The 26,574-nt window shown below is 49.7% G+C and overlaps 1 protein-coding gene across 1 annotated transcript in view; it reads left to right on the top strand.

Moving 5' to 3' along the window:
• Positions 1-12,522: 12,522 nt before the first annotated feature.
• Positions 12,523-26,574, top strand: part of ARFGAP3 (ARF GTPase activating protein 3) — a 48,422-nt gene continuing 34,370 nt past the window's right edge. Inside the window, exons 1-4 of the mRNA XM_028115335.2 lie at positions 12,523-12,685; positions 18,303-18,421; positions 24,986-25,058; positions 26,323-26,454. Coding sequence (XP_027971136.1) covers positions 12,617-12,685; positions 18,303-18,421; positions 24,986-25,058; positions 26,323-26,454 — 393 coding nt within the window. The 5' untranslated portion in view covers positions 12,523-12,616. The remainder of the gene's footprint in view (positions 12,686-18,302; positions 18,422-24,985; positions 25,059-26,322; positions 26,455-26,574) is intronic.

The raw sequence follows: 26,574 nt of genomic DNA, 5'->3' as shown, positions 1-26,574 counted from the left end.
GGCTGTGTACAGTTATACTTTTTTATATACCTGTTCTTCCATTCATTTATACTTAAATTATGGCACAGATTGATATACACCGGTCTTGAGGAAATCTCGAGAGCCTCAGTTCCCTGAGACAGGCGGTGCTTGAGGCCCGAGAGGGTGGTGGAAAGGTGGGGACGCGTCCGGCTGGATTTCTGTCGTGAATGCCCTGTGCGTTTGGGGCATCCGCCATGAGTTCCGGAAATAACCGTACGTAGTACTCCAAATGTCCCCGTATTTAAAAACTATTTTCATTCTATTTGTGTTTAAAACTTTATTCTTGCAGATTAACAATTTTATCAGTGATTTGAAAGATTACAAAGTAAGAAGACTAACTTCTCAAGCACACACATCTGTAGATTAAGATGCTTTCTTAGTTAGACTGTCATGTCTTGGTGTATATCTGTATATATTATTTGATATTCAGAGAATCTAAAGAGTTCGTCTACTGTTCTGGTGAGATTTAACGGCTTTTGACAGTGGGTTTAATTTGTAAACTGCTTGAAGACTGTGACATTTGGGCACAGGCCTGGCTGGCCGGCTGGGCCTCCTCGGGGCTCTGGGCCCGCGCCCTGGGCCTCTCTGGAGTGGAGACAGCTGGGGGGAAGCCTGTCCTCGCTGGACAGCTGTGGGTCCACCCTCCCGCCAGCCTTAGTCCTTTCCGTAGCAGAACACTGTACAACCTCCCATGTCTTTCCAGCAGCTGCAGATTCCAGCCCTCCCAGTCCCTCGCGAGCACACAAAAGCTGGGTCTCACCCCAGAGCCCCGGGGTCTCTGAGCGGCCTTAGTCATCGGGAGCAGATGTGCTGGGGCAGGAACTACACTGTAATCACAGGGCGGGGGAGGGAGGGAGGGAGGGCGGGAAAACCTTTATTTTGTGTAACTCAGACACCGGTGAAATGGCCACCGCCATCACAAGCTATGCATTTTCTCGATGTTTCCAGTGAGCTTGGTGTCTTGCTTGGAAAGTGGATGTGCGTCTGTGTTCGTCATGAAAACTTACCAGCAGAAATCCTCATTCCTTTGCTACAGATTTACCAAAAATTGTCAAGTCTTTTCAGTTAGGAGTTTCTTTAAATGTATAGTATTTTAGAAAAAAAAAAATCAATAAACAGTTGATCTCATGAGTGTCACTGTCCCCGAGCTGTGCGTCCCTCACGCTCACATCCGCCGGTGGCCGTGTCTCCATCGGCATCTTCCAGCTCGAGCTGGGCGAGATCCCGGGCGCGCTACCGCTGCCCGAAGGGCCCTGCGCCCTGCCAGTCCAGAGGTTGGGGATGTGAGGCACCTGAGCCCCTCCAGAGGCCCCTCTCCCCGGAACCTGCTGCTCTGTGGCCCGGGCTGCCCCGGTGTAGATGCTGCCGCCTCCTTCCCTCCCCTAGACCCAAACAGCAGGACCCAGATGGGAGACCGTCACCTGGGCTTCTTCAAACACATTCCCTGAGCGCGTGCTGTGCGCCTGGGCCCTGTGCTCTGAGGGTATCTGCAAATAGCGTGCCTGGGGGGCTCAGCAGGTTGTCTGCCTTCGGCTCAGGTCATGATCCCCGGGAGTCTGCTTGTCCCTCTCCCCCTGCCCCTCCCTCCCTCTTGCTCTCTCTCGCTCGAATAAAAGCTTTTAAAAGAAAAAAAAGCATGCCCATTTCCAGACATCCCCGTGTGTCGGCCGAGTCTCCCTATTCCATTTTACAGAGAAGGACACGGAGGCCCCAAGAGCCATACCCCCCCCGCAAGGAGTCCCTGCTGGTCTGTGGCACTAAAATCCCTGGGGGATCCTTCCCCCTCGTTGGGGTGACCTGGTTGAAAGAAGGCCAGGACAAGGCAAGAAGGGAGAGAGGTGAGGGCTGCCGCAGCTGACACGCCGGACCCCGGCAAGGCCCGTCCACACAGGTGCCGCTCCCGGGCCGCGGGCCCTCGGGGGAGCCAGGAGGGGCGAGGTGGGCGGCCGCCACCGCAGCACTGCTTTGCCGGGCTCAGGAATGGCGCAGAAGAACCTTGTTATCTGATGGGTGACGGGGCCCCTGCTCCCCACTGCAGAGGAGTTGGAGACCATCGGAGCTGCCCGCTGCCCAGGGCGGACACGGCCCAGGCTGCCACGGACACGAGGGAGGACGGCGGAGGGGTCGGGCCGGCAGGCTCCTGGTTCGCACGGCCTGAGCTGGGCCGGCCAGTCCTGGGCACCTGGGGAGCTCACGTACCGTCAGGACCGCCGTGGGGGAGGCTGGAGTCACCCCGCTTTGCAGAAGACGACACAGAAGGTCTGCAAACTCAAGTTCCACAACCTGCCCAAGGTCCCATGACAGAACTGCAGGATTCTTGAGGGCAAGCCCTTCCTCGCTCCCCTTCACTGGCAGATAAGGAGGGGGGTGGGGGGAGGTGAGCAGGAGGAACCCTCCGAAGCCAGGATGAAACCACCTCTGCTCAGCGGGGCCCCTTCTCAGCCTGTCGTCTCAGGGCTCCTGCAGGAAGTCCTGAAGGGCCCTCACTGCTCACCTGCCCTCTCCCGTCCCGGCCCTCAGGGGCGAGCTCCGGAACCCTAACTCACCCCTCAGCTTCCCCAGGTGAGTGGTGCCTGTCTTCCTGGTTGGAGGGTTAGAGGCAGGTGTGCAGGGCCCCAGGCACTCAGGAGGCGGTAACTGTTACCGTGGTGATAAGTGATAACCCCTCCTCCTGGTACCCAGCCAGAAGCTTCTGGCATTCTTGGCTGCCCCTCCCGCACCCCCCACGCTGGGCCACCAAATTCTCTTTGTCCTTCTGTCCTTCCCTTCCCCAGAGCCACTGCCTTGGGGCCAAGCTGCTCCTTCCCCCCCAATCACTGCTATGTGGGCATCCCCTTCCCGGGGCCCGGGGCCGTGGGCGGCCTGCCCAGTCCCTTCTCAGCAGAGGGTAGGAGGGGGTATTTCGTCTTCCTGTCCGAGCTCCCAGGGCATGCCCAGAGGGCAAGCAGGCTCCAGTGAGTGACCCAGGCAGAGGTCTGGCTCTGCAGCAGCTTGAGCTAAAACTCCAGGTTTTCTGAGTTCCCTGAGAGAGGACAGAGCAAGCCTCTGTCCTGGGCTTCACTGCAGGCCCTTCACCACCTAAGCTCGTGAAAGGCCTCTCCCTGTGCCTGGACTGGTGTCTGCTGGGTGACTGGTGGGTTTGGGCTCTGCCAAGACCTCGGGTACTAGCGGCAGACATAGAGGGGACCACTTAACAATCCATCAGAATGGGGATGGGGGAGGTTGAGAAGGGCCCCCGTGTGCCACTTGACCAACCCCCTCCTTGTTCATGGGGAAACAGGCCTAGTGAGGAGCAGGAGTGACATGCGCATGGTCACAGAGTGAGCGGTTGGGGGAGCTGAGCATGGCCTGACCCCGAGTAGCCCTTCCTGGCAGGGAATCAGCTGGCTCTCTTCCTGGGTCATATTCATTCACGGTTAATTAATTAATTAATTTATTAAGATTCTATTTATTTATTTAACAGAGAGACACAGCGAGAGAGGGAACACAAGCAGGGGGAGCGGGAGAGGGAGAAGCAGGCTTCCCACTGAGCAGGGAGCCCGATGCGGGGCTCGATTCCAGGACCCCGGGATCATGACCTGAGCCGAAGGCAGACGCTTAACGACTGAGCCACCCAGGCTTCCCTCACTGCATTTATCGAGCACCTACTGTATGCAAGACTAGGTGGTGACAGGAGAAAAACGAAGAAGTTTGCCTTTGGGGAACTCCAGAAACTCAGGGAGGGTCCAAGTCACTTGGACACCAGGGAGGAGGGGGCAGGATGGTCCCCTGAGAGTGTGCCTGGTGGATTCTGGAGGCCCCCCTACAAGTCTCAGGAAATTAGCACAAACAGGGCCCCCAACCCAGCTCCAAGGCCCTTGCGGGCACAGTACTATGGGTCCTTGAGCTGTTCCCCCCCCCCACTTCCAGTGGGAAGCATCCCTGGCTGGCAAGAGGTCAGAGTGGACTACAGACTGGCTGGGGAGGACCCCTACCCCTGTGTGACCCGAAGCCCAAGCAAGTGCCTGAGCCTCACTGCATAAAGTGGGGATGACCTTGGGGGTGTCCAGAAGCGGGACACCTCGCTGGGCAGGCGCCTTGCCTCGGCATCCCTTCCCTCAGACACCTGCAGGAGGTGCGTGCCCCGCTCCGGACTCTCTTCCCTTAGAAGGGCAGGCAGTGACTTCTGGACTGGGCCTCTGTGGTCTCTGTGGTGGGAGTGAGCAGCAGGGCCCAGGCCCCAGCACCCAGTGGACACATGTGGGCCACTGTGGAGAGACCTGGGGCTGGGATAGAGGCGCTCCACTGCCCCAGAAAGGACAGACCCGGACCAAGCCGAATCTGGCAGGCCTCTCGTTGAGGTACAAGGTTATCCTACACCAGGTGGGGCCCCTGCCAAGCACAGAGTCGGAGGAACCAGGCTGACCCCAGCATTGTCAGGGGGTAGGCAGTTTCTCAGCCCATGGTTTCCAAGCAGCCTTGGGCTTCACATTTATCAGCCACATGCCGGGTCCCGTGCTGAGCTCCTTTCTCTGCAAAGAGTCATATAACCCTCCTCGTTATGTATGAAAGCCATTTTGCAGATGAGGAAACAAATCAGAGAGGTGGAGTGACTTGTGTGAGGCCGTACAGCAAGTTAGGGGCAGAGCTGGCGTTTCAATTCCAGGGCCTAACGCCAAAAAGCAGGTGTAATTGTACTCCTGGAGGCCTTGTTAGAACCCAGCTCGCTGGACCACATTCTAGAGCTTCTGAATCATGAGGTTGGGGATGAGGTCCAAAGTTTGCATATCTAACAAGTCCCAGGTGAGGCTGACCCAGGGCCACACTTTGAGAATCACTGGTCCAAATAGCAAGAACGGGCTGCCCAAAGTACCAGCAATTCCATGTGCTCCTTGACTTGTTCATATAACCAGCATATGCTCCTAACCCAGCTCTGGGGCACAGGAGCTGGGTCCTGGGGACCCCGAGACTGGTCGCCCACAGTCTGGCCCAAGGAGGTAGGGAAAGTATGTCCAAAGAGAGCTCAGGGAGCAAGGGACACAGGCCAATGTGACATCCCATCCCTGGCTATTCCTATGATTCCCGTGCAAGGGGCAGGGAAGGTGGTGAGGTGGAGGCCTGGTGGCAGAGGAAGCGGTGTCCCTCCGGGGTCAGACGGGCACCGGTGTCACTGATGAGCTGCCTGTCCTCGGGTAAGCCCCTCCCTCTCCCTGGCGCTCCGTTTCCTCATCTGGAAAAGGGGAAAGTGGTTCCTACCTTTTCTCTTTCACGATCGTATGCGGTCTAGAGTGTGAGCGTGCTTGATAACGCACACAAATCTGGGGAACATGGTTATGGAGGTAGCCTAACCCCGAATGCCAGCCCAACTCAAGCCGACCTCAGATGGAGACTTCAAATCCTCCCCCAACCGGTCACCTGGCACGAGCGCCTCCCTCAAGCCATATATTCATCCCTGTATGAAACTGTATGCAGGGAGGCTGGGGTTTCCACACCAGAATCCAACGGAAGATGTTTTTCTTCTCTGAAACTCAACGACAGACTTACAAAGGCGTAAAAATGAAGTCGATGGTTAAAAGCATGGACTAGGAGGTAATATTCCCTGCACTCAGACTGGACTTTCTGTGACCTTAATTAGCTGCGTGGGCCTGACTGAAATACTTGAGCTCGCCAAGACTTGGTTTGCTCATTGATAAAATGGGAATAAGAGCAGTTAACATTTGTATTTCAGTCTGTGCCAGATCCTGTTCTAAACCCTTCATCGTTTATTAACTTTCTGGATTCTCACAGCGGCCCCATGAACTAGGTACATGTTACCATTCCTAGTTTTACAGGCAAAGAGCTTGAGGCACAGAGAGGTTAGGTGACTTGCCCAAGGTCCAACAGCCGCCACACGGCCGAGCGGGCGTTCAGACGAGGGTGGTGCAGTACAGGCCCTTCCCACTAGGCTGCGCTGTTGGACTGCGAGGGCGAGGATGCACCGCCCCCCACCCCCCACCCCCCACCCCGGCGCTCGTTCCGTGACACCTACCAGGACTAGAGGTCCCCACGGGGGAGCCGCCGGTCCTGAAAGACCCTCCTCGGGACTCTGAGCAGCTCATCACAAAAGTGGCCCGCCCGCACTGTCAACAGCAAGCTCGTCGGTGCAGAGCCCTTCACCTCTAGCCCCAGACCTTCTCTCTTTCATTCCTGGAGCCAAACGGAAAAGATAAAATGAAATCCATTTTGGCCCATCCAATGAAATTCAGGTGATGTTGTTTCGGACCTCTTCAAATCCTTTGCGGGAAGAACTAGGAAAGAACAAGGGAAAAGGGACGGATGAACAGAACTGCATAAATAACATCACTCTCTTGGAGGGACGGATAACTAACACTCTGATGGGCAGACACCGCGTGGCCCCCTGCTTGGCCCCTGGGGAGGTGACAAGCAACTGTGTGCAGCTAATCAGCCACCTCCAGATCAACACAAACTGGCCGCTCCCGCCCCTTGATAGAGTATTTTCCAATAACAATGTTAGTGATTGAAGCTTAATTGTAAAGGGAACAAAGGTGCAGATGGAAATTTGGAAACTAAGCAGAAGTATTCAGAAAAACAAAGCCACCCATGGTCCGGATGTCCAGAGGCAACACTGCTGATATTCTGGCCTATTTTTTCTAGTCTTTTTTTTTTTTTTTCCACACGTACACGTGTGTAGGGCATGTATTCTGTTGTGGTTGTCATCAACGTGCGTGTTTTGCAAAATTGGGCTCATACTGTAAGTGTGGTGTGGCACCCTGCTTCCTTCTCTTAACCTTTCAGGAGCATTTTCTCAGGTACCTAAATATGCTTAACTTAAAAGTAGAACATTTAATGGCCGCATGATGCAGCCTTTGTCTTTCCTGCTTCTGCTTCACATACTTAATTTGAAATTCATCCATGTGGTTTCACGCATCAGTGGTTTGTTCCTTCTTGCTGTAGGTAGTCTTCCTGGAATGAATTCACCACGTTTGCTAATCCAGTTGAAGGATATTTGGGTTGTTTCCAGCTTTTGATGATTACAAACGCATTTGTTATGAACATTTGGGTACAGGTTTTTGTATAAACATAACTTTTCGTTTCCTTTTGCGATTGTTTTTGCTACTATTTTAATATTTCAAGTATTATAGCAATGAGCAGTTTTTACACCCAATCTTCTATCCCATTAAAGGAATTAATGGTATCAGCTTAATTTTTTAAAAAATCAATCAACATCAACTCAGTAACAAGCAAATATCATTATTTAAATATTTTACCTTTTAAAATGGGGCATTTGTGAATTTCCAAGTGTGCACTGCCTGAGCAGTATTGGGGTTTGTGGAAATCAGGTAATGCTGCTCATGATTCCATGCGTTCATTTTCAAATGTACCTGATCTATACAGAAATGGCCTAAGAGCATTCGCATGTTTTCTGTTCAGCACTAACTAAAGTTCACTGGTGTCCTCCAGGGACAAGGGACAAGATCTGTGCCTATTCGCACTTGGTGATTCATCATATTACTGTCCAGGCAAGTCTAGTTTTTCCTTAGTGTGGCATCTGGCTTTTGGCAAGTTCCTATTTTACTGAATAAACTAAATAAACTAAATGCTGTTTCACTTGGCCAAGGAGCACCAGGATGTCTTCATAAAAGATAAATACCGCAGTCCACATGGATGAATTTCAAATTAAGTATGTGAAGCAGAAGCAGGAAAGTCAAAGGCTGCATCATGCGGCCATTAAATGTTCTACTTTTAAGTTAAGCGTATTTAGGTACCTGCCTCAAGGCTGGTTCCTTCTGTATTCTGTTATTCTTAAATCTGTAGCAATGAATTTTTGCTTGTCTTCTTTTGAGGGTGAGAGGATCTCTTATTCTCTTTTGGATTTGGTATCGTTGGGTTTTGCTTCTTTCTACTCCTCCCTTGGCAGGAATGCATCTTTTCCCGAGCCCTGAGGGAGAGTTAATTTGCTGCTTTTGTTTTCCAGAAGGGATGTGGGTGGGGCCTGTGCCCCTCCCCAACAGTTGGATACCTGACTCCCCAAGGGGTTTCTCTCAAGTCTCTGCCTCCAGCTTTCTTTCTTTTTTTTTTTTTTTAAAGATTTTATTTATTTATTAGAGAGAGAGAAACAGCACGAGAGGGGAGAGGGTCAGAGGGAGAAGCAGGCTCCCCGCCAAGCCGGGAGCCCGACGTGGTACTCGATCCCAGGACTCCGGGATCATGACCCGAGCCGAAGGCAGTTGCTCAACCAACTGAGCCACCCAGGCACCCTGCCTCCAGCTTTCTTATGAAGAAAAATTTCTGATGGGGTTTATGGAAAAGAGCTTGTAAATGAATGTAAACTCTGTATCTGAGGCCTCAAGCTATTTCAAACTGACGTGCCAGCCCACACTTGGCCTTTACGAATTCATTAAAATTTTGACTGATTTCCTCTTGCCCACTTGGATGGCGTCACCTTTCTCCTATGCTTTACCAAAGGTGAAGGAGCTCTTGTGTTCCGTCTACCTTTGGGGAGGCTCGTTTTGATGAGGGAGCAGAAGGCTAGCTGAGGACAAAGCAGAAGCTGACACCCCGCAACCCCCCCCCCCCGATGTATGTGACATTCCTCAGGCACTCCTGGCTGCCCTAAAAGAAAAACAAACGGTTAACTGATAAGAGATCACAGTCTTGCAGGACAGGAGTCTCCCTCAGTTTACAAATGTCCTAGTGATTTACGAGGAAGAAGCTTTCTCATCAATAGCCTAACTTCCAGGAGACCCATAACTCAGTTTCCTGAAGCCCTAACCATCACCCTCCCCTCCATAAAATTAAGGGAGGCTGAGGCGGAAGGAAATGTAAATAAAATTGGATTTCTTTTGAACCTGAAGCCCATTGACAAGGACATGTGATAGGAGGAACGTAACATTCCTCCAGGAAACTCCCAACTGTCTTCATGTTAGTGCCCCATTAGAGAGGGAAATAGCCTTGGCTTGACAATAACCAGGCCTCCAGTATCCTGAGAGTCTTTAGCATATGACAGTCCTTCTGGACACCCCCTTTGTCCTCACCTCCCCAACTGCTGAGTATATAATCAGGCACTCCTCAAAACCACAGGGCAGCAGCCCTTTCTGCCCAAGGGTCCTGCCCCCGCGCTTTAATAAAACCACTTTTTGCACCAGAGACATCTTAAGAATTCTTTCTTGGTCGTCGGCTCCGGACCTCACTTATATTCTAAAACTTCATCAGTTTCTCTTCGGAATTCAGTTTACTTGGATGATTTGCAACCTTAACCATCTGACAGGCTTAAGAAAAGCTTTGATTTTGTGGATAATCCAGTCTGTTCTCATCATGTGGGGAGTGACACTCTTTTGTAGCTTTCTACATTCTAAGCTTATTCCAAACATCTTTTTTGAATGCACACTATGTGCCAGGCATGTTCTAGGTGCTGGGGACAGAGGTAGACAAGACAGACCTGATCTCAATACATTTATATTCAGCTGAAGGGAGGAAATATATAGTATTACATACTGTATTAGCCGGTAATAAGTTTTACAAAGAACACTTAAGCAGATGAGAGATGAGCCAGTCATGTGCATACACAAACAGCATTTTTACTCCCATAGACTCTGTACTTCATGGCACTTTTTTCCTTCTCCTTGTGATGTTTGGAATGTTGGTGAGGACTGGAGCCGACGGCCAAGGAAGAGTTCTTGAGACATCTTGGGGGAAAAAGATGATTTTATTAAAGCACGGGGGCAGGACCCATGGGCAGAAAGAGCTGCTGCACCAGGGTTGTGAGGGGTGGCTGATTATATACTTGGGAGTTGGGGGGACATAAGGAAAAGGGAGGTATCCAAAAGGACTTTGATATACTAAAGGAGATTTACATGATAATGGAGGCCTGGCGATTGCTGAGTTAAGGTTGCTTTTCCTTCCAGTAAGGCATTAACATGAAGACAGTTGGGAGCTTCCTGGAGGAATGTTACACTCTTCCTATTACAAGTCCTTGTCAATAGGCTGCAGGTCTTAAAGAAACTTAACTTTGTTTATATTTCCTTCTGCCTTTGTTTCCCGCATCACTCACGGACGGTGAGGTTAGGGCTCCAGGAAATTGAGTTATGGGTCTCTGTAAGTTAGGCTATTGATAAGAATGCCTTTTCCCTGTATATCACTAAGACATTGGTAAACAGATGGAAACTCCAGTCCTGCAGGACTGTGAGCTTTATCAGTTAACCATTTGTTTTTTTCCCTCCCCTTAGTTTTGGGGCAGCTAGGAGTGCCTGAGGAATGCCACACGTATCTCACGGTGGGGGGTGGGGGTTGGAAGGGGTTGTGGGGTGTCAGCTTGTGTTTTGTCCTCAGCTTGCCCTCTGCTCATCACATGGAGCAGGGAGCCTGATGCGGGGCTCGATCCCAGGACCCCGAGATCATGACCTGAGCCGAAGGCAGTTAGATTTCAGCTCCAAATAGTAATCATCATTCCCATCAGAAATGACATGGCTGTTCCTCATAAAAATGCCCGGTGTTGTGTAGGGCCAAACCAGTATCAAGACAGGGAAACTGAAGGGACCCCAAGAGAAAAACTGCTTTTTTGTTCCTTTTCCTGCTTCTGCTCTTGCTGGGACGTGCACCTCCGCCTTCTACATGCCTTAATATATGTCCTCTTTGTAATGGTCAAGGAGTTAATGATTTCTTTGGAGTCTTCCAGCACGATAGATAACATCATCCAAGGAGTGACTGGGAGGGGTCATCATGTAGGCTTTCCAAGACCCGACTCCAGATACCTTGATGCCAAGATCCCTGTCTCCAGGGCATAAGTGACTTAACAGGACACCTGAGCCTTTGTCCTCGTTTTGATTGACGGGTGCTGGGATGCCTAAGACAGGTACACCAGACCATGATCCTCAATAAAAACCCCAACCCCAAGCAAAGGGGGGGGTCTCTTCTTTCCTTTCTGAGTCTCCCAGACACTCTGTCTCATATGCTTTATCACTTACACTATTTAATAAACTTTGCTCTTACTTCCTCTCAGTTCACATTTGATCTCTGTCCTGCACAAAACCATGGACCCTCTTGGCTGGTCCCGCGGGACTCCCTCTGGGTCCTCGGACAGGCCAGCCTGCATCACTATGACAGGACACAGAATACAAGAGTATATACTTTGACTTGATAGAAGGAAGAACTTTCAGTCACAGCTATCTGCAAAAGTAGCTTACTGTTTCGTTAGGCAATACATTTCCCTTCCTTGGAAAAGTTCCAACCCTGGGTTTATCTGAGTCCACCTCCTTGCAAACTTCCAACTTCCCCTGAGGGCATCTAATCAAACAGGTTGAAAGAGCATTCCTAGCTTCTTTTTTATATATATATAGATAAATAGATTTTATTGATTTATTTGACAGAGTCACAGCAAGAGAGGGAACACAGCAGGGGGAGTGGGAGAGGGAGAAGCAGGCTTCCCGTGGAGCAGGGAGCCCGATGCGAGGCTCGATCCCAAGACCCCGAGATCATGACCTGAGGCGAAGGCGGACGCTTAACGACTGAGCCACCGAGGCGCCCCAAAAGAGCATTCCTAGCTTCTAAAAGCAGAAAAGCACTGCCAAAGGCTTTTCCGGAGCTCCCCCGGGGAAGCTGCTCTCCCCCCGTTGCTCAGCACGGATTCTTTATCTCTAGCCCCATTGTACAGATGAGCAAGCCCGGTTTTGGAGAAAGGACTCGACCAAGGTCACCGAGCTAGGAAGGAGCGGGCTGAATCAGGCTTGCAACCAGGGTAAACCTGTTTTCCTTGCATTGCGCCACCGAACCTCAGGGGACAATTTTCCAGCGGCTCCACACCCTCGACAGTAAAAGAGGCACCTTTCTCCACGAGTTCGAACCCTTCTGTAATGTCAGCCACAGGGCGGGCCGCAGCCCGGGGCCCCGCTGGGAAAAGTCCCGCGGCTTTTCTGGTCTGTATTCACCAGTTCGGACTGAGCCTCACGACAACTGCTCTCTCTGACCTTATCCCCAAACAGGTACTTTAAAAAGAAAACCAATTTTCGAGCGATGAGAGCTTCCCACCCAGGGCTCGGCTTTAGCTTAATGCAAAAAAAAAAAAAAAAAGGTGGGGTGGGCACTTGCAAAAAGCGGGTGCCCTGGGGTGGCGGGTAGGTCCTTCCCCTCACGTTTCCTACTCTGCCACCTGGAGGCACTGGTTCTGTGCCCTCACGAGGACGGGGTGAGAAGACCTCGGCCAAGCAAGCAGTCCGTCGGTCCAAGTGGCGATCGACCAGTCCAAGTGGTGGCGGGTCCCACGGCCGAGCGCGCAGGAGCCAAGCCTACCCAACCCCAGCTTCAGCCCTCCACAGCCCCGATCGAATCTCCGGACACTGCGGGAAGAAGGAACGAGAGGCTTCTGCGCACGCGCGGGCAGCGCCAGGGCGGGGCTCGAGCGGGCGGAGCCAGCCGTGCAGCGGAGCGAGGGCCGCGAGAAGAGAGGGGCGCGTGAGTTCCGGTTGTGGGCGGGTCCGGGGCGGGACCGGGAGGGGCGGGGCCTGGCCGTCGCGCGCAGCCCCGCCCCCTCGGCCGCCGTCTCTCTCCGGGAGGCGGCAACCGCTCCTGTTCCGACTTTCCCGGTTGGCCGGGCCGGCTGCGCCTCGTTTCTCTGGTGGCCATGGGGGACCCCAGCAAGCAGGACATCCTGACCATCTTCAAGCGTCTCCGCTCGGTGCCCACCAACAAGGTAACGGCCTTCGGGCGTGTTCAGCCTTGCTGGGCATCCGTGCCGAACCCCGCGGGCGGCCCCCGCTGCGGCAGTGGCCGCGGCCGCGGGAGGAGGAGCCGGCCCAGCCTGTGACACGTCGCACTTGCGGCCGCGGCGCCTGGGCCTCGTCTGGGTCTGGGCCGCGCGCCGCCCCCAGCCTCAGCAAGGAGGAGGGGAGGGGGCGCACACCGGGGTCCTGGGCGGGGCGGGCACCTGGGGGTCCCGGGGGCGGGGGGCGGCAGCCTCGGGGGGTCCCGGGGGCCGGGGGCACACACTTGTGGTTCCTGACACCGGGCGGGGGAGCACACACGGGGGCTGCTTTTGGGGGTGGCGGAGTGGACCCCGTGAGTTCCTCAGACAGCTGGAGGCGAGCTCGGGGACCCCCCCCGAGAGAGGACTGGGGTGCACCCACAGGGGCTCCTGTGAGCGGGGCCGACACCGCAGGCCACCTGTGACCCAGCTGGGAAGCACGCACCGGCCCAGAGACTCCGGCTGGCAGCGCTGGGCGCTTGGGAAAGCTCGACTGGCCCCCTCGACACCCTGGAGCTGACCTCCGAAGTTCCCGTGGGGTGCCTGTGGGAGCCTGGTTGGTCCCCTGTGCCCTTTGATGGCAGCCTCAGTTTCCCTGTCTGATAAGGCGACTAAGTGGTCTCTGCAATGGCTTCCAGCTCTTTTCTCTTGCTAAGAAGGCCCACCACAGACCCTTTCTCCGTCTTCCCTTTGGGTCTCTTTTGGAGGTTGGGGTTTTCCTTTTTTTTTTTTTTTTTTTGTCTCCAGAGGTGGTTCTCCTCTGTGACTTTTACAACTTTCGCAACTGGCTGGAGATGTTGTGATGACACATCGGGCTAAAGTGACACCCCACTGAGGATCACAGGTCAGGCTGGAACCTGGAGAGTGCAAAGGGCTGTCAGTGTGTCAGCGTGGACTCTCCCTTCCCTTCTTGTGACAGGGGTTTGTCTGGTCCCCACCGTCACCTCCAAAGTGAACAGCTGTTAATGGTCATGGTCATGAGTCATGATGTCATGGCATAGAAAGATCCTGAGTTTTATAAAATTAGATGCCTTTAAGTCTTGGTGGAAGGGAGCCCATATTTTTACAGACTATAAGAGGAGTGAGAAAGGAAAGAGTTTATTGGAGGTGATGTCTGATGAGTGGAGGAAAGTCAGGAGGAGAAAGGCTTCAGGAATTCTCTAATGCTAATTTCTTTGCTGTTTTCTTGATTTTCAAGTTAAGATTAACCTGCTTGTAGGGAGTGGTTGCTGCATGGCTAGACAAGATTAGGATCTGCAGTTAGCAGTGTAGAAGTTGTACTTTTTTGTCTGCTTTATCTCAAAACCAATGTGTATTCTCTTTGAATTCATCAAAGGAAAGTTGCGCTCTTTTAAATAAGAAGTCATTGTCTTTATGACACTTCTGAGGGACTTGTGTGGGCTTGCTGGTGACTCTGTTACCTTGGGCAGTTCACTTGACCACTTTGTACGTTCTTTCCTCCTCTGCAAATGGAGGCTTGAGCAGGCTCTAACTCAGAGTGTTATTGGGAGGATTAAATGAAAAATCCAAGAGAAGCACTTCAGAGCAGTTCCTGCACGTGCTAGTCGTCAATGACGTCAGCCATTTTTTGTTACGATCTTTACTACGAACAATGCCCCTGTGGAAAATTTTATACTCTGTAAAAGCATGTGGCAAAAATACTTTTCCAGTAATGTTCCACAGTCTCGTGCTACATTTCTTGATTAAGAATTTTCATTTGATTGTTAGTAAGAAACCATTACCTAAGTAAAGATGAATCTAGTTTTAATAATATGGAAGAGTTTGGGAAACTCTTGGGGAACAGGAAGCATTTTTCAGAAGGGGCTATAAAAAGAGCTGTAAGATACACAGGGAAGGTACTTCAAGAGGAACAACTGGGTTTACTTTTAGACTATGTTATCTGGTTTCTTCATCTCAAAGGTGATGAATATTTACTTGGATCAAGGTTTTAACCCAGAAGCGTCAGTGTTCTAGTTTCAGAAATCCTTCCTTCTCTCTATATGTTCCTTAGTTTTATCGCTTGATTGCTTGAGTTACTCTGTCAACAAGTATCCGTTGAGCAGCTGTAGTCAGCTGGGCACTCAGAGCAGTGGGGCACTCCGATGGAGAGGGACACCTCGGGGAGCTGCGAGTCTAGTGGGCGGAAGACGGATAACGGCCAACTCGGCCAGCCAAGCCATGTGAGAGGCAGTGTGGCGAGAGGTGAAGAGTGAGCTCTGGGGCATACTGCCTGGGGTCCAGTCCCCAAGATACCACTCCTCAGTGGTGATGCTTAACTTCGTAAGTCCTTAGTTTTCTCTAAAATAGAGATGAGAGGGACGCCTGGGTGGCTCAGTCAGTTGAGCGTCTGCCTTCTGCTCAGGTCGTGATCCCAGGATGCTGGGATCGAGTCCCGCATCAGGCTCCTTGCTCTGTGGGGAGCCTGCTTTTCCCTTAGACTGCCGCTCCGCCTGCTAGTGCTCGCTCGCTCTCTCTCTGACAAATAAATAAGATCTTTAAAAAATTGTTTAAATATAAAATGGGGATGAGAACTGCACTACATAATTTGCAGAGAATACAAAATGTGTGAGATGAAAATGCGGGGGCCCTTGTTTAAAAAGTGTTGAGAATGTCAAGATGAGACAGCAGAGCATTAAGCAACCAGGGGCTTTTCTAAGTGTGGGGCCCCGGGCAGCCGCACAGTTGGCACACATGCCCAGCAGCTGGCCTAGATGGGGGCAATAAGAATACCTCCTTATAGGGATGTTCTGATGGTCCAGTTGGTCAGTAGCAATGCCTGACAGGGAATAAACACTCAACATTAGCTGTTGTTTCTCTAGTACTTATTCTCATCATTAGGCAAAGCAAATTGTTAAGCAGAGGCATTTCCTTTTCTTTTCTTTCCTTTTTTTTTTTTTTTTTTTGGCGGGGGGAGGGGCAGAGGGAGAGAGAGAATCTTAAGCAGCGTGGAACCCGACGGTGGGGCTTGATCCCAGGACCCTGAGACCATGACCTGAGCCAAAATCAACAGTCAGGCGCTCAACTGACTGAGCCACCCAGGTGCCCAAAGGCATTTATTTTTCATCACCATAGGAAGTGATATTCTGCTTAGAAAACCATATCTCAGCTTCAGTTTGGGGTTGTATATCAAAACAAAGTGCAGTCCCCACTCTTAAAGCACAGTCTCCTACTCCAGCATTTGTGAGAGCCAGACTTGTATTTCCTATTGCCTCCTGAGCTCAGACCCCACAGTTGACGATTTCCGCCACCCCTGCGGACTGCCCCAGTACCTGTACTTGGGTGTAGTGGGTGCTTGCTTGGGCCGGGCTCAGTGCTCAGCGCTCAGCTCAGGCGCGCAGGAGAGGGCCCCTGGCCTTGTGGAGCTGCATTCTGGCAATCCCTCACCTTAGCTGTGGATCAGGAGGGTGCTGAGGCCAGCAGGTTTAGAAGGCTCTCTGCTCTCTTCTCAGCCTTGCCACCAGACCACCTCAGGAGGGATGCTCAAGTCTTGCCTGTTCTGGGCTGTGCACCATCTCTGTTGTCACCCCTCTCCACAGGGCCATTTCCTACACAGCCTTTTGCCACTAATTGCCATTGAAGATGCAGTTCCTGGGCACCTGGGTGGCTCAGTTGGTTAAGCGTCCGCCTTCAGCTCAGGTCATGATCCCGGGGTCCCGGGATCGAGCCCCACATCGGGCTCCCTGCTCCGCGGGGAGCCTGCTTCTCCCTCTGCCTCTCTCTCTCTCTGTCTCTCATGAATAAATAAATAAAATCTTTAAGATGCAGTTCCTGAGATTTCAGTTGCCTCTTGGACCCTTTTTTGGGGAAAACCTTTTGTATCCTGTCAACTTACAACTAATTGTCTTGCCTGCTAGCCTGTGGGCTCCATACATGGGCTCTACGCGGGCTGACCCTTCCCGAACCACTTTTGTGCATGCCAGATACTTACTTGGTAGTAAGTGCACAACTATTAGTTGACAGAGTGGGGGGTTACAGATGGCTTCTTGCCGAGGGACAGCACATGGGCAGGGTTGGTCACACTGTCTGGTGTCCCTTGGAAGGGGATTCCTTGCTTTACGTGCACAGGGCATCTTCATTTCTCTGTCCTTCTCTCCCACTGCTCAGTGAGCTCCAGAAAAGCCAGCACATGGCCTGGCAGGGGGTAGGGACTCGGCAAGTGTTTGTGGAATCTGTGAGGCCAGATAGTTCTGAATAGCTCAGTGCCTGCCATAGTGTCTGGTATACAGCAGGCAATCAAAAAACACTGAATTGAATTGGATGGAAGTGAATGGACTGGCACCTTCCATGTCAGTTGTCTCTCCAACCCCACTGTTCATGCATGCTTAATGTGAGCCTGTCACAGTGAGGGGCTTTGGACAATCTGCTCATGTTTTCACTTTGGTGTTGCCCTCAAAAGGCCAGAAGCCAGATCTTTCTCGATGACTAGAGTTGGAACAGCCTTCACATAGGTGGCTCTGTCTATAAAGTGTATCTAAAATAAGGGGCTCTTTTTCTGGAAAAAAATGAAATATTCTCTTATTAGTGGAATTTTCTGACTTTATTAATTATAAATGGTGATTTCCATGACAAACTCTGTATATCTTAAAGTCATTTTATGCTCCTGTTGCCAGATGCTATCAGATGAAGAACGTTTGGCTTCAGTCAGTGTTGAGGGAGGAAGGCCCTGGGTCTCACGAGGTTGCTGTCAACGCTGTCAGCTGGGGCTGCCCTCTCTGAAGCCTGGGGCTCCCGCTCCCAAGCTCGCTTATGTGGAGCTCAGCCGGCCTCCACTCCCCTTCACTTGGCTGTTGGACCCCTGGCCTCAGTTCCTCACCACTTGAGGCTCTCTACTGGGCTGCTCGTGAGTCCTCCAGACATGGCGGCTAACTTCCCCCAGAGCTGGTGATCCAAGGGAGAGAGAGAGCAAGAGACAGAAAGGGTGCCACAGCGTCTTTTGTAACCTAATCTCGGAAATGACCTACTGGCACTTCTGTCTCATTATTGGTCACAGACCACCCCGCACAAGCGAGGGTGGCTCCCGCACCAGCTGTCGCGTCTGGCTGGGGGCAGAAGGAGTATGTGTGAGGGCTGCCACTGGTCAGAGGGCCGCAAGGCCTTGAGTGTTCCCAGCAGAGGGACATCCTGGCTGGTGAGTGCGGGCCTGGTAAGAGCCCTGTTGATGCTTAATGAATATGATATAATTATGCATAATACAATAATAAAAGAAAGTTAAGGTTTAAAAAAAAAAATCTAGCTGAGTTTTTTTTTTAAGATTCTATTTGAGAGAGAGAAAGAGAGCATGGGCAGGGAGGAGGGGCAGAGGGAGAGGGAGAAGCAGACTCCCCACTGAGCAGGGAGCCTGATGTGGGGCTCAGTCCCAGGACCCTGAGATCATGACCTGAGCCGAAGGCAGACGCTTAACCACCTGAGCCACCCAGGTGCCCCTAGGTGAGCGATTTTGTAATAACCAGTTTAAAAGTGTAAAGGTGAAGTCACTTTCAAGCTAAACTCTATATTGTATCCATTGAAATGCCCCTTTCGGCTAATATGAATTAATTAATAACTGAATTTTGACATTTTCTTTCAGGTGTGTTTTGATTGTGGTGCCAAGAATCCCAGCTGGGCAAGTGTAACCTATGGGGTGTTTCTTTGCATCGACTGCTCAGGGTCACACCGGTCACTCGGCGTTCACTTGAGTTTTATTCGGTAAGTGTGTCTTCTCTTACCGCGGGTGGGAGTGATCCTGTTGTTTCACAGGTCTTTCCCCCCTTTTTCCTTCATGTTTGCTTTGACATCAAGTAGAAGGAGAGGCTGGCTATGAGTTATAGAGATTTAAATCTTTATAATTAGGTGAACAGGGAAAATGAATTATTTTCTCTTCAGTTACTATTCTGTAGAGCTCGGTGTCAGGGACCTGAGGCCACAGTGCTGACGACGGAGTCTAGAATGGAGGATTTGAGACATTCTTCTTCTCCCTTTATCACCTTCTAATAACCAGCAGCTCAGAGGAATCTTACTGTGACACGCTCATGATAGAAGGGGATTGGGGTGCTGTGGGTCCATCACACGCCCCATCAGGAGGAGAGCTGATGTAAAGAGCGAGATGCCCTCATTATAGCATGGGTATGCGTCCAGCACATTCCTGCAGCCCTGGCTCCCAGGGTCACTGATCTCACAAAGCCTGAGTGGGTGACTTTTGTATGAATTTTAGTGGCAATTTCAAATGCTTGTAGAAAGAAAGTCTTTCTTTTTTTATCTGCAGACGTGGGCTGCATTGGCTTCTTCTGGCAAGTACATATCTTCTACTCAAACAGTCTGGTAGTAGCCTTGATGGGGCTTTGGTGTGTACCCCCTTGAACACACCCTACCGTCCAGTCGGGGGGCCGAAGTGCCCTTGTGTAAAGTAATATAAATGGAAATAATAAAAGGTTCCCTAGGAAGGCTCAGGACTTGGAAGCTGAGCAAGGCCTGCACTTGAGCCCCCATGGGCCTTGGCCAGACCATGTTCTGCAGGGCACCCCTGAGCAGCCCTGGCTCAGGTCTCCATTACTGCTCACCCCTCTAACCAGTTCATCTGTTCCCCTGCCGCTTCTTTTTCCAGGGAAGGAACCAACAGAGGCAGGCAGGCTCTTTGGAATTGTGGCGAGCAGTTTTATTTTGTATTATGACTTAAGGAATATTGATACAATGTGGTTACTCTGAAGAGCATTAGTTCTGGGGATGCCTGGGTGGCTCAGCTCAGGTCATCATCCTAGGGTCCTGGGATCAAGCCCCCACATCGGGCTCCCTGCTCATTGGGGAGTCTGCTTCTCCCTCTGCCTGCCACTTCCCTTGCTTGTGCTTTCTCTCTCTCTCTGTCAAATAAATAAATAAAATCTTTAAAAAAAGGCATTAATTCCTCTAAGATAAAATCAGTTATACTTTTTTTTAAAGATTTTTTATTTATTTATTGAGAGCGAGAATGGTAGAGTGAGAGCACGAGAGGGAAGAAGGTCAGAGGGAGAAGCAGACTCCCCGCCGAGCAGGGAGCCCGATGCGGGACTCGATCCTGGGACTCCAGGATCATGACCTGAGCCGAAGGCAGTCGCTTAACCACCTGAGCCACCCAGGTGCCCTAAAATCAATTATAATTTTGATGAGATATTTCAGATGATGGCATAAAAACTGTAGTAAAAGTAATAGCTTAATTTTCTCTTTTAATATATTAACTTAAAAAAACCTTTCCTGTTGTACTTTCATGAGTTCTTTTTTCAGAAATCACTCCATAGAGGCATGATGGGCTAAATATTTATAGCTGTATAACTGCATAAGTAAGTAATTAGAAAAGGGAGTTCTTTTGCATGTTCTTCCTGGTTTCAGAGTATCTATCCATTTCTTGTCTTTTCTTTTTTCTTTTTTAAAGATTTTTAAATTTTTTTATTTATTTGACAGAGAGAGAGACAGCGAGAGAGGGACCACAAGCAGGGGGAGGGGGAGGGGGAGCGGGAGAGGCAGGCTGCCCGCGGAGCAGGGAGCCCGATGCAGCGTTCCATCCCGGGGCCCCGGGACCATGACCTGAGCCGAAGGCAGACGCTTGATTGAGCCACGCAGGCGCCCCGTCTTTCCTTTTCTCGTAGAGACGCTGGTCCCAGAACATTTTGAATACACTCTCCTGTTCTTGTCTTTTTTTTTTAAATGTTGAGGTATTGACTTGCCAAGGCAAGTTTCTTTTTAATGTCCTCCCCCACCCCCCGGCCCCTGACCAGCCCCCGATCAGTTGTTACCAGTGAACATATGACAGTTTATAACTGGCTGCCTTCCTGTGTTCTTCCTCTCTTCCTCTCAGCTGAATCCCGCCCATTATAATCTGGCCTTCCCTTTGCCTCACCACCAAAGCACACCTCCAGTTTAAACCATTCCAGGAAATCTGACGTGTTCCCGGGTGAGGGAAGGACCGACCGGAAACCTAATGAGGCTAGACAGCAGAGCCTGCTTGGGCTGCTGTAGTTTTAATGACTAGCCTTTAAAAAGTCAGATAAATATAACCATGAATCACAATGTTTATAAGTGATTCAGAAACGGTTGTTAAAAAATCCTGTGTAACTGGAGGGCAGCAGTCTAGGAGTTGGGCAAGAGTACGTCAAGGATGATAAGGGTAGGATTTTTGTTTTTAAGAGGTGGAGGTTTGCTGTTGAGACATTTCTTATTGGTTAAAACAATTACAAACATTAGCTCAGTGGGAAAAAAAATCCAAGCAGTCCCAAAGCTCATAAAGTAAGAAGTGAAAAGTCCTTCCTCTCAAATCCCTTTCTCTTCTTCTTCCTCTCTCCCCGCGACCAGACACACACATACACACCCACACACACCCCCACGCTCACTGTTGTGCTCCCCAGGCATGAACAGATGAACATTTTGGCTTGGGTGGAATGTTTATTTAAATGGAGATTTGGGTTTTTTCAAGTCAACGGTTTTACAAAGGAAAAAATGTATGAACTGTTGCTTTTGCCAACCAACAAGGGAAAGGTGGGTTAGGCATCCACAGAAATGGCCAACCACCACTTGGAGCAGAGTGGACGTAACCGGACTGGCCCCAGCCCACCGCCACCTGGGGCTTGCCCTCTGCACCATGCTCCTCTCCCTCCAGCTCTGTTTCTTCTCAAGTTCACTGTTAAGTATTTCATGAGCTTAATGAAAGGTGAATGGAATCTAGTCCTCCCTGCAGTGGGCTGGGGGGGGGGGGCAGGGACAGGCTTAAATAGAGCATGAACAAGAGGACAGACTGTCAAGTGCCACCCAGGACATGGAAACAGTACTGCATCTACTTCTGAGGAAGGTTAGTCCAAATTGAAGGAGGAGGTAACACTTGGAATCAACTTCAAAATTTTGGTGAGATTTTGATAATGAAAACAAGGCAGGGGAAAGGAGGTCAGCACTCAGACTTTAAGGAAAGGTATAGAGACTGGAAAAAGGGACATGTGTAGTAGCTAATTTTTATATGCATAGGAAAATGAGGTGATAAAGGATTCCAAGGGCGAAGATTTGGCTGACATTTGAAGGGTCTTGACTGCCAGGCCGGAGCCTGTCCTGAACTCCCGAGGCATTGAAGGGTGAACACGGGCAGTCTGGACTGGGCCCCAGGCGCAGCAGGTGCCCACAGACACTGGCCTGGCTGTGCTCCTTCCCTTTCCTTGTCACCGTTTCCTTCCCTTGAAGGAAGGGCCAAGTCGTCTGGGTGCCTGCCCAGTGGATGCGCGAGGAGAAGGTCTTGTGATGTGAGTGTAGGAAGGCGACATCTCCCATGGCCTTCTATTGAGCAGTCAGGACAGTTAAACAGCTGCCTGCCTGGAAGCTGTTCCCGGGTTTGTCTGCGAGGAAACATCGAGATTAACTGTGATAGCAGGGTAAAATTCCATTTAAAACTTTTCTTTTTTTTTTTAATTTTTTTATTAGATTTTATTTATTTATTTGAGAGAGAGAGACAGAGGTAGTGCGAGAGAGCATGAGTGGGGAGGAGAGGGAGAAGCAGGCTCCCCACAGAGCAAGGAGCCCGATGCGGGACTCGATCCCAGGACCCCGGGATCATGACCTGAGCTGAAGGCAGATGCTTAACCAACTGAGCCACGCAGGCGCCCTTAAAACTTTTCATTACATGATAACTTTGTCATGATTATTTGGTGAGATTCCTTCTGATTTCTAAAATCTAAATGTTCTACTTAACGAAAAAATACTGACTTTGGCAGCCACTAGTGAAGCTAATTCATGCAGGTGTTTTTTTTTTTTTAAGATTTATTTATTTATTTATTTATTTGAGACAGCAAGTGAGCATGAGGTGGGGAGGGGCAGAGGGAGAAGCAGAGTGAGAGCAGGGAGCCCCATGTGGGGCTCGATCCTAGGACCCTGAGATCGTGCCCTGAGCCACGCAGGTGTCCCTAATTCACGCAGCATTAAGGAGGTCCTGTCTTGACCATAAGAATTGTAGAGGTCGGGAGAAACCTGTTTTCTCATTTACCACGTTGGTTAACTAGAGCTACTTCGTTAAAAGGGCACTAATTCTTCAACTTTTCTTACTTCCTCTGCCTTACGTTTTTCTTAGCATTGTCACAGACTATTTATTACCTTTCACACATGTCTTAGTCTAAATTAAAGGTAAGAAATAACCTGCAGTAAGTCACCTCCTCGTATCGGGCACTCATGAGTAATGAAGCTTCCTCTTAAGACTGACTTGTCACAGTCCACTAGCATCAAAACCTTTTCTTTTGCAAGTCCAATGTAATGAGAGAGAATCCCTGGAAGGCCAGGTCAGGAACAGTTAGTTGTAATATTCATTTCTAAGGAGAATGTAGAGAAATATTTGGCTTTATTTTTTTTTTTTTTAAAGATTGTTTAAGACCAAAAGTTTTAAGGCTGAATAGCCAACCTGAGGACTTGCAGCCCCAATTTTAGGACATAATTAAGGCAGCCCAAATTCAGATACCCGTTACATGCTTGTGGTAGGAGTGTGGCAAAAAAAAATACGGGACATCCCTGTCCTCTGGAGCTTGCTGCTTCTGACACAGTGTGATGGGGTTAACATGGTCATGGTGATCGTGATGCGGAGAATTTTAGCCATATGGGATTTCCCGTGAGCCAGGCACTTTCTAGATATTAGCTCATTTGATTCCTACAAGAATGAAATAGATCATATTATAATGATCACTGCTTTGCACATGAGGAAAGTAGGCACAGAGAAGTTCAGTAAGTTCTCCAAAGTCATACAGCGAGTCATGGCAGAGGTAAGATTTGTTCTCTCTCAGTCGGTCTCCAGAGACTGTGCTGGTAACTGCCACCCTATGACAGAGTGGGATGGGGCTGGTGTCTGACTTGGACTGAGGGAGAGCCATGGAAACGGGACTGAGCAAGATATATCAGAAAAAGGATTTCAGAACAGGGTATATAGTTTAGTCACATTGCTTGGTCCTCAAGTTCTTCAAGATTTTATTCTTGTCTTTGGGAAATCTGTTGCTTGTGAAGGGTGGATTAAATTTTACTTTTTATGTATTGCTGTGAAGTGGATGTGTCCTATGGATGTGTGATAATAATATGTATTAGTATTATTATTAACCTTAAGGTAGCTATTGGCTTCAAAATAACATTGTAACATTTACAAAGGTTAAGCAATACAAAGAAGCATAGAAATTAGTACTCGGAGGCGCAGCATAAAAGGAGAACTTTCGTGAATCCGAAACCTCTTTCTACCTTCCTATTTTGTACAGGGTACTCTACCTATACCCATTAAAAAATGTCCACATTCTGGGCGCCTGGGTGGCTCAGTTGGTTAAGCAACTGCCTTCGGCTCAGGTTATGATCCCAGGGTCCTGGGATCGAGTCCCACATCAGGCTCCCCCTGCTCTGCGGGGAGCCTGGTTCTCCCTCTGCCTCTGCCTGCCATTCCCCCTGCTTGTTCTCTCTCTCTCTCTGTCAAATAAATAAATAAAATCTTAAAAAAAAAATGTCCACACTCTTTTACAGTTAGTGTGGGACAAGCTGTTGTTGAATACGGGACAGCCTTGCTTTTTGCTTATACTATGGATTTGATATAAAGACTTCTAACGCAGTTGTACTGTCATTTCTTGCTTTACAGTGATCACTCGGAGAACTTTCATTGTTGAGAAATACAGTTATTGCCTTTCCCTTGCCCTGATCTGGTCTCAGATTACAGATAAATAGGGCATAAGGTGTGGTCGGGGAGAAGACACTTGGAGTTTTCCCTTTAAGACTACTAAATCCTGAGTTTTCTCCCCTCCCTGATGGTGGTGACGTTGGGTAGGTCCCTTCCACCCGATGATAAGGCTGTGAGCATCCCGAAGGCTCCCGTTAGGGGTCACGCTGGGCAAATGGATAGCTGATGTGAAAAATTCAAGCAGAGACACGTTACCGATGTTTAGATCGGAAGCCACTGAGGATGCGAGGCCAGGAGTCAGAGTGGTTCTGGCAGCCCCAGGGAGCTTGTCATGTCCCTGCGCCCTAGAAGAGAAGCTGGCTGGAGTCCGGGCAGCACAAGGTGCTGCTGGCCTGGCCTGACCCACCTGTGGTCAGGTGTGGAGGGTTGCAGGCAGCCGGCCCACTGGACACTTGGCCACTAGGAAGGACGAGGGGGGCTGGAGCTGCAGGCCCAGCGTCCCATGTCGCTGTTAACACGAACCTAGAAGTCTTCAGGATCCGGAAAATCACGGAACTCTTGTCTTCCAAAGTGTAGTGACTTGATTCTGGGGGAGAGATGTGTTAACGTTTGCGAATATTCTTTCCATTTAGATCTACAGAGCTGGACTCTAACTGGTCTTGGTTTCAGCTGCGATGCATGCAGATTGGAGGAAATGCTAACGCAGTAAGTTCATCTCAGATGTGCTGTTTCCCTTCTTGAATAAGTGTGTGTTAGGCTAGGAAAGAAGCTCGGTGTGTGCATGTATGAGCTTGAGGGGGGGCCCTATCTGATAGCAAAGGCTGGAAGGGGTTGGCAGTGGATGGCCCTGGTGACTTGTTTATCCTCAAATCTGTGAAATACCCTGTCCACACAGAGCTCTGGGCTAGGTGTGGGGATATAGTGATGAACAAGACAAATGAGATCCCCATCCTTAACTTAGTAATTTCTGGGTAAAAAAATAACTTTTTAAGTGTCCAATTAGCTTAGTTTTGCAAGAGCAGATTTCCTTAACCCCTCTTACAAACCTAAATAAGGATCCTCAAATGTGTAAAACTTCATTTACAAATTTCAGTATATCTGATTAATCAAATTGGGTTGCTCATACAGGTTTTTAGAACACCTAGCTGAATTAAAATATGAGTTCTGTAATTGATGTCTGTGTATATGGACCCTTAAGAGGTGCTTGAACAGTTTCCTCTAATTGTTTAAGCATTTGTTTTACTGCCTTGCTTATGCTGCAGTCTCTGTTCATGAAGAGATAGTTTTGGGCAAGGTGAGGGTCAGCATAGCTCCACTAATTGGAATAACCAATTCCAATTAGTGGAATTCCAATTGAAATGAATTTCTCATGAACTAAAAGTAGTCCAGAGTGGAAAGTGTCCCCTAAAGTAACAAAATAAACCGGAATGACAGAGGTGCTTTAATGGAGGAATGAAGGGCCAGCAATTTTATTTTGTAACGCTAGTCTCATGCCCAGTTTTACCGAAATACTAATGTTGCATGTGTGGAAGGCATTCCTTTTACAAGAAGAGGTTTATATTGAATTGTGTGGTTTTATTTTGTTTTATTTTTTTTTAAAGATTTTATTTATTTATTTGACAGAGAGAGACACAGCGAGAGAGGGAACACAAGCAGGGGGAGTGGGAGAGGGAGAAGCAGGCTTCCTGCTGAGCAGGGAGCCTTATGCGGGGCTCGATCCCAGGACCCTGGGATCATGACCTGAGCTGAAGGCAGACGCTTAACAACTGAGCCACCAGGCATCCCTAAATTGTGTGGTTTAAATTATTTTTGTAAAATAGTGTAGTTTAATTTTGTTTTCATTAGTATTTTCTAGCATATTTCTAGCATATTGATATAATAGTATTTTCCTTCACAACATGAAGCAGTGTTTTCGGTCGTGTTAGATTTAATGCAGTATTGCTATTAATTCGTGTGTTTTCCTCTGTAGTCTTCTTTTTTCCATCAACACGGCTGTGCCACCAATGACACCAAGGCCAAGTACAACAGTCGTGCTGCTCAGCTCTATCGGGAGAGAATCAGGTCGCTGGCCTCCCAGGCAACACGGAAGCACGGCACTGACGTAAGGCACTGGCGGGTTGGATTGTCTCCTTCAGATGAACAGATGAACATTTGTTTCAGTAGAAAAAGTGGTTTGAACCATTTCGGACAGTAAAACCTTCTAACAGGATTCTCTTGCAAG

This window comes from Eumetopias jubatus, unplaced genomic scaffold (assembly GCF_037043125.1).
Source record: "Eumetopias jubatus isolate StellerSeaLion01/CBP00866 unplaced genomic scaffold, mEumJub1_p1.0 scaffold_8, whole genome shotgun sequence".
Taxonomy (NCBI): Eukaryota; Metazoa; Chordata; class Mammalia; order Carnivora; family Otariidae; genus Eumetopias; species Eumetopias jubatus.
This window is presented reverse-complemented; position numbering and strand designations above follow the sequence as displayed.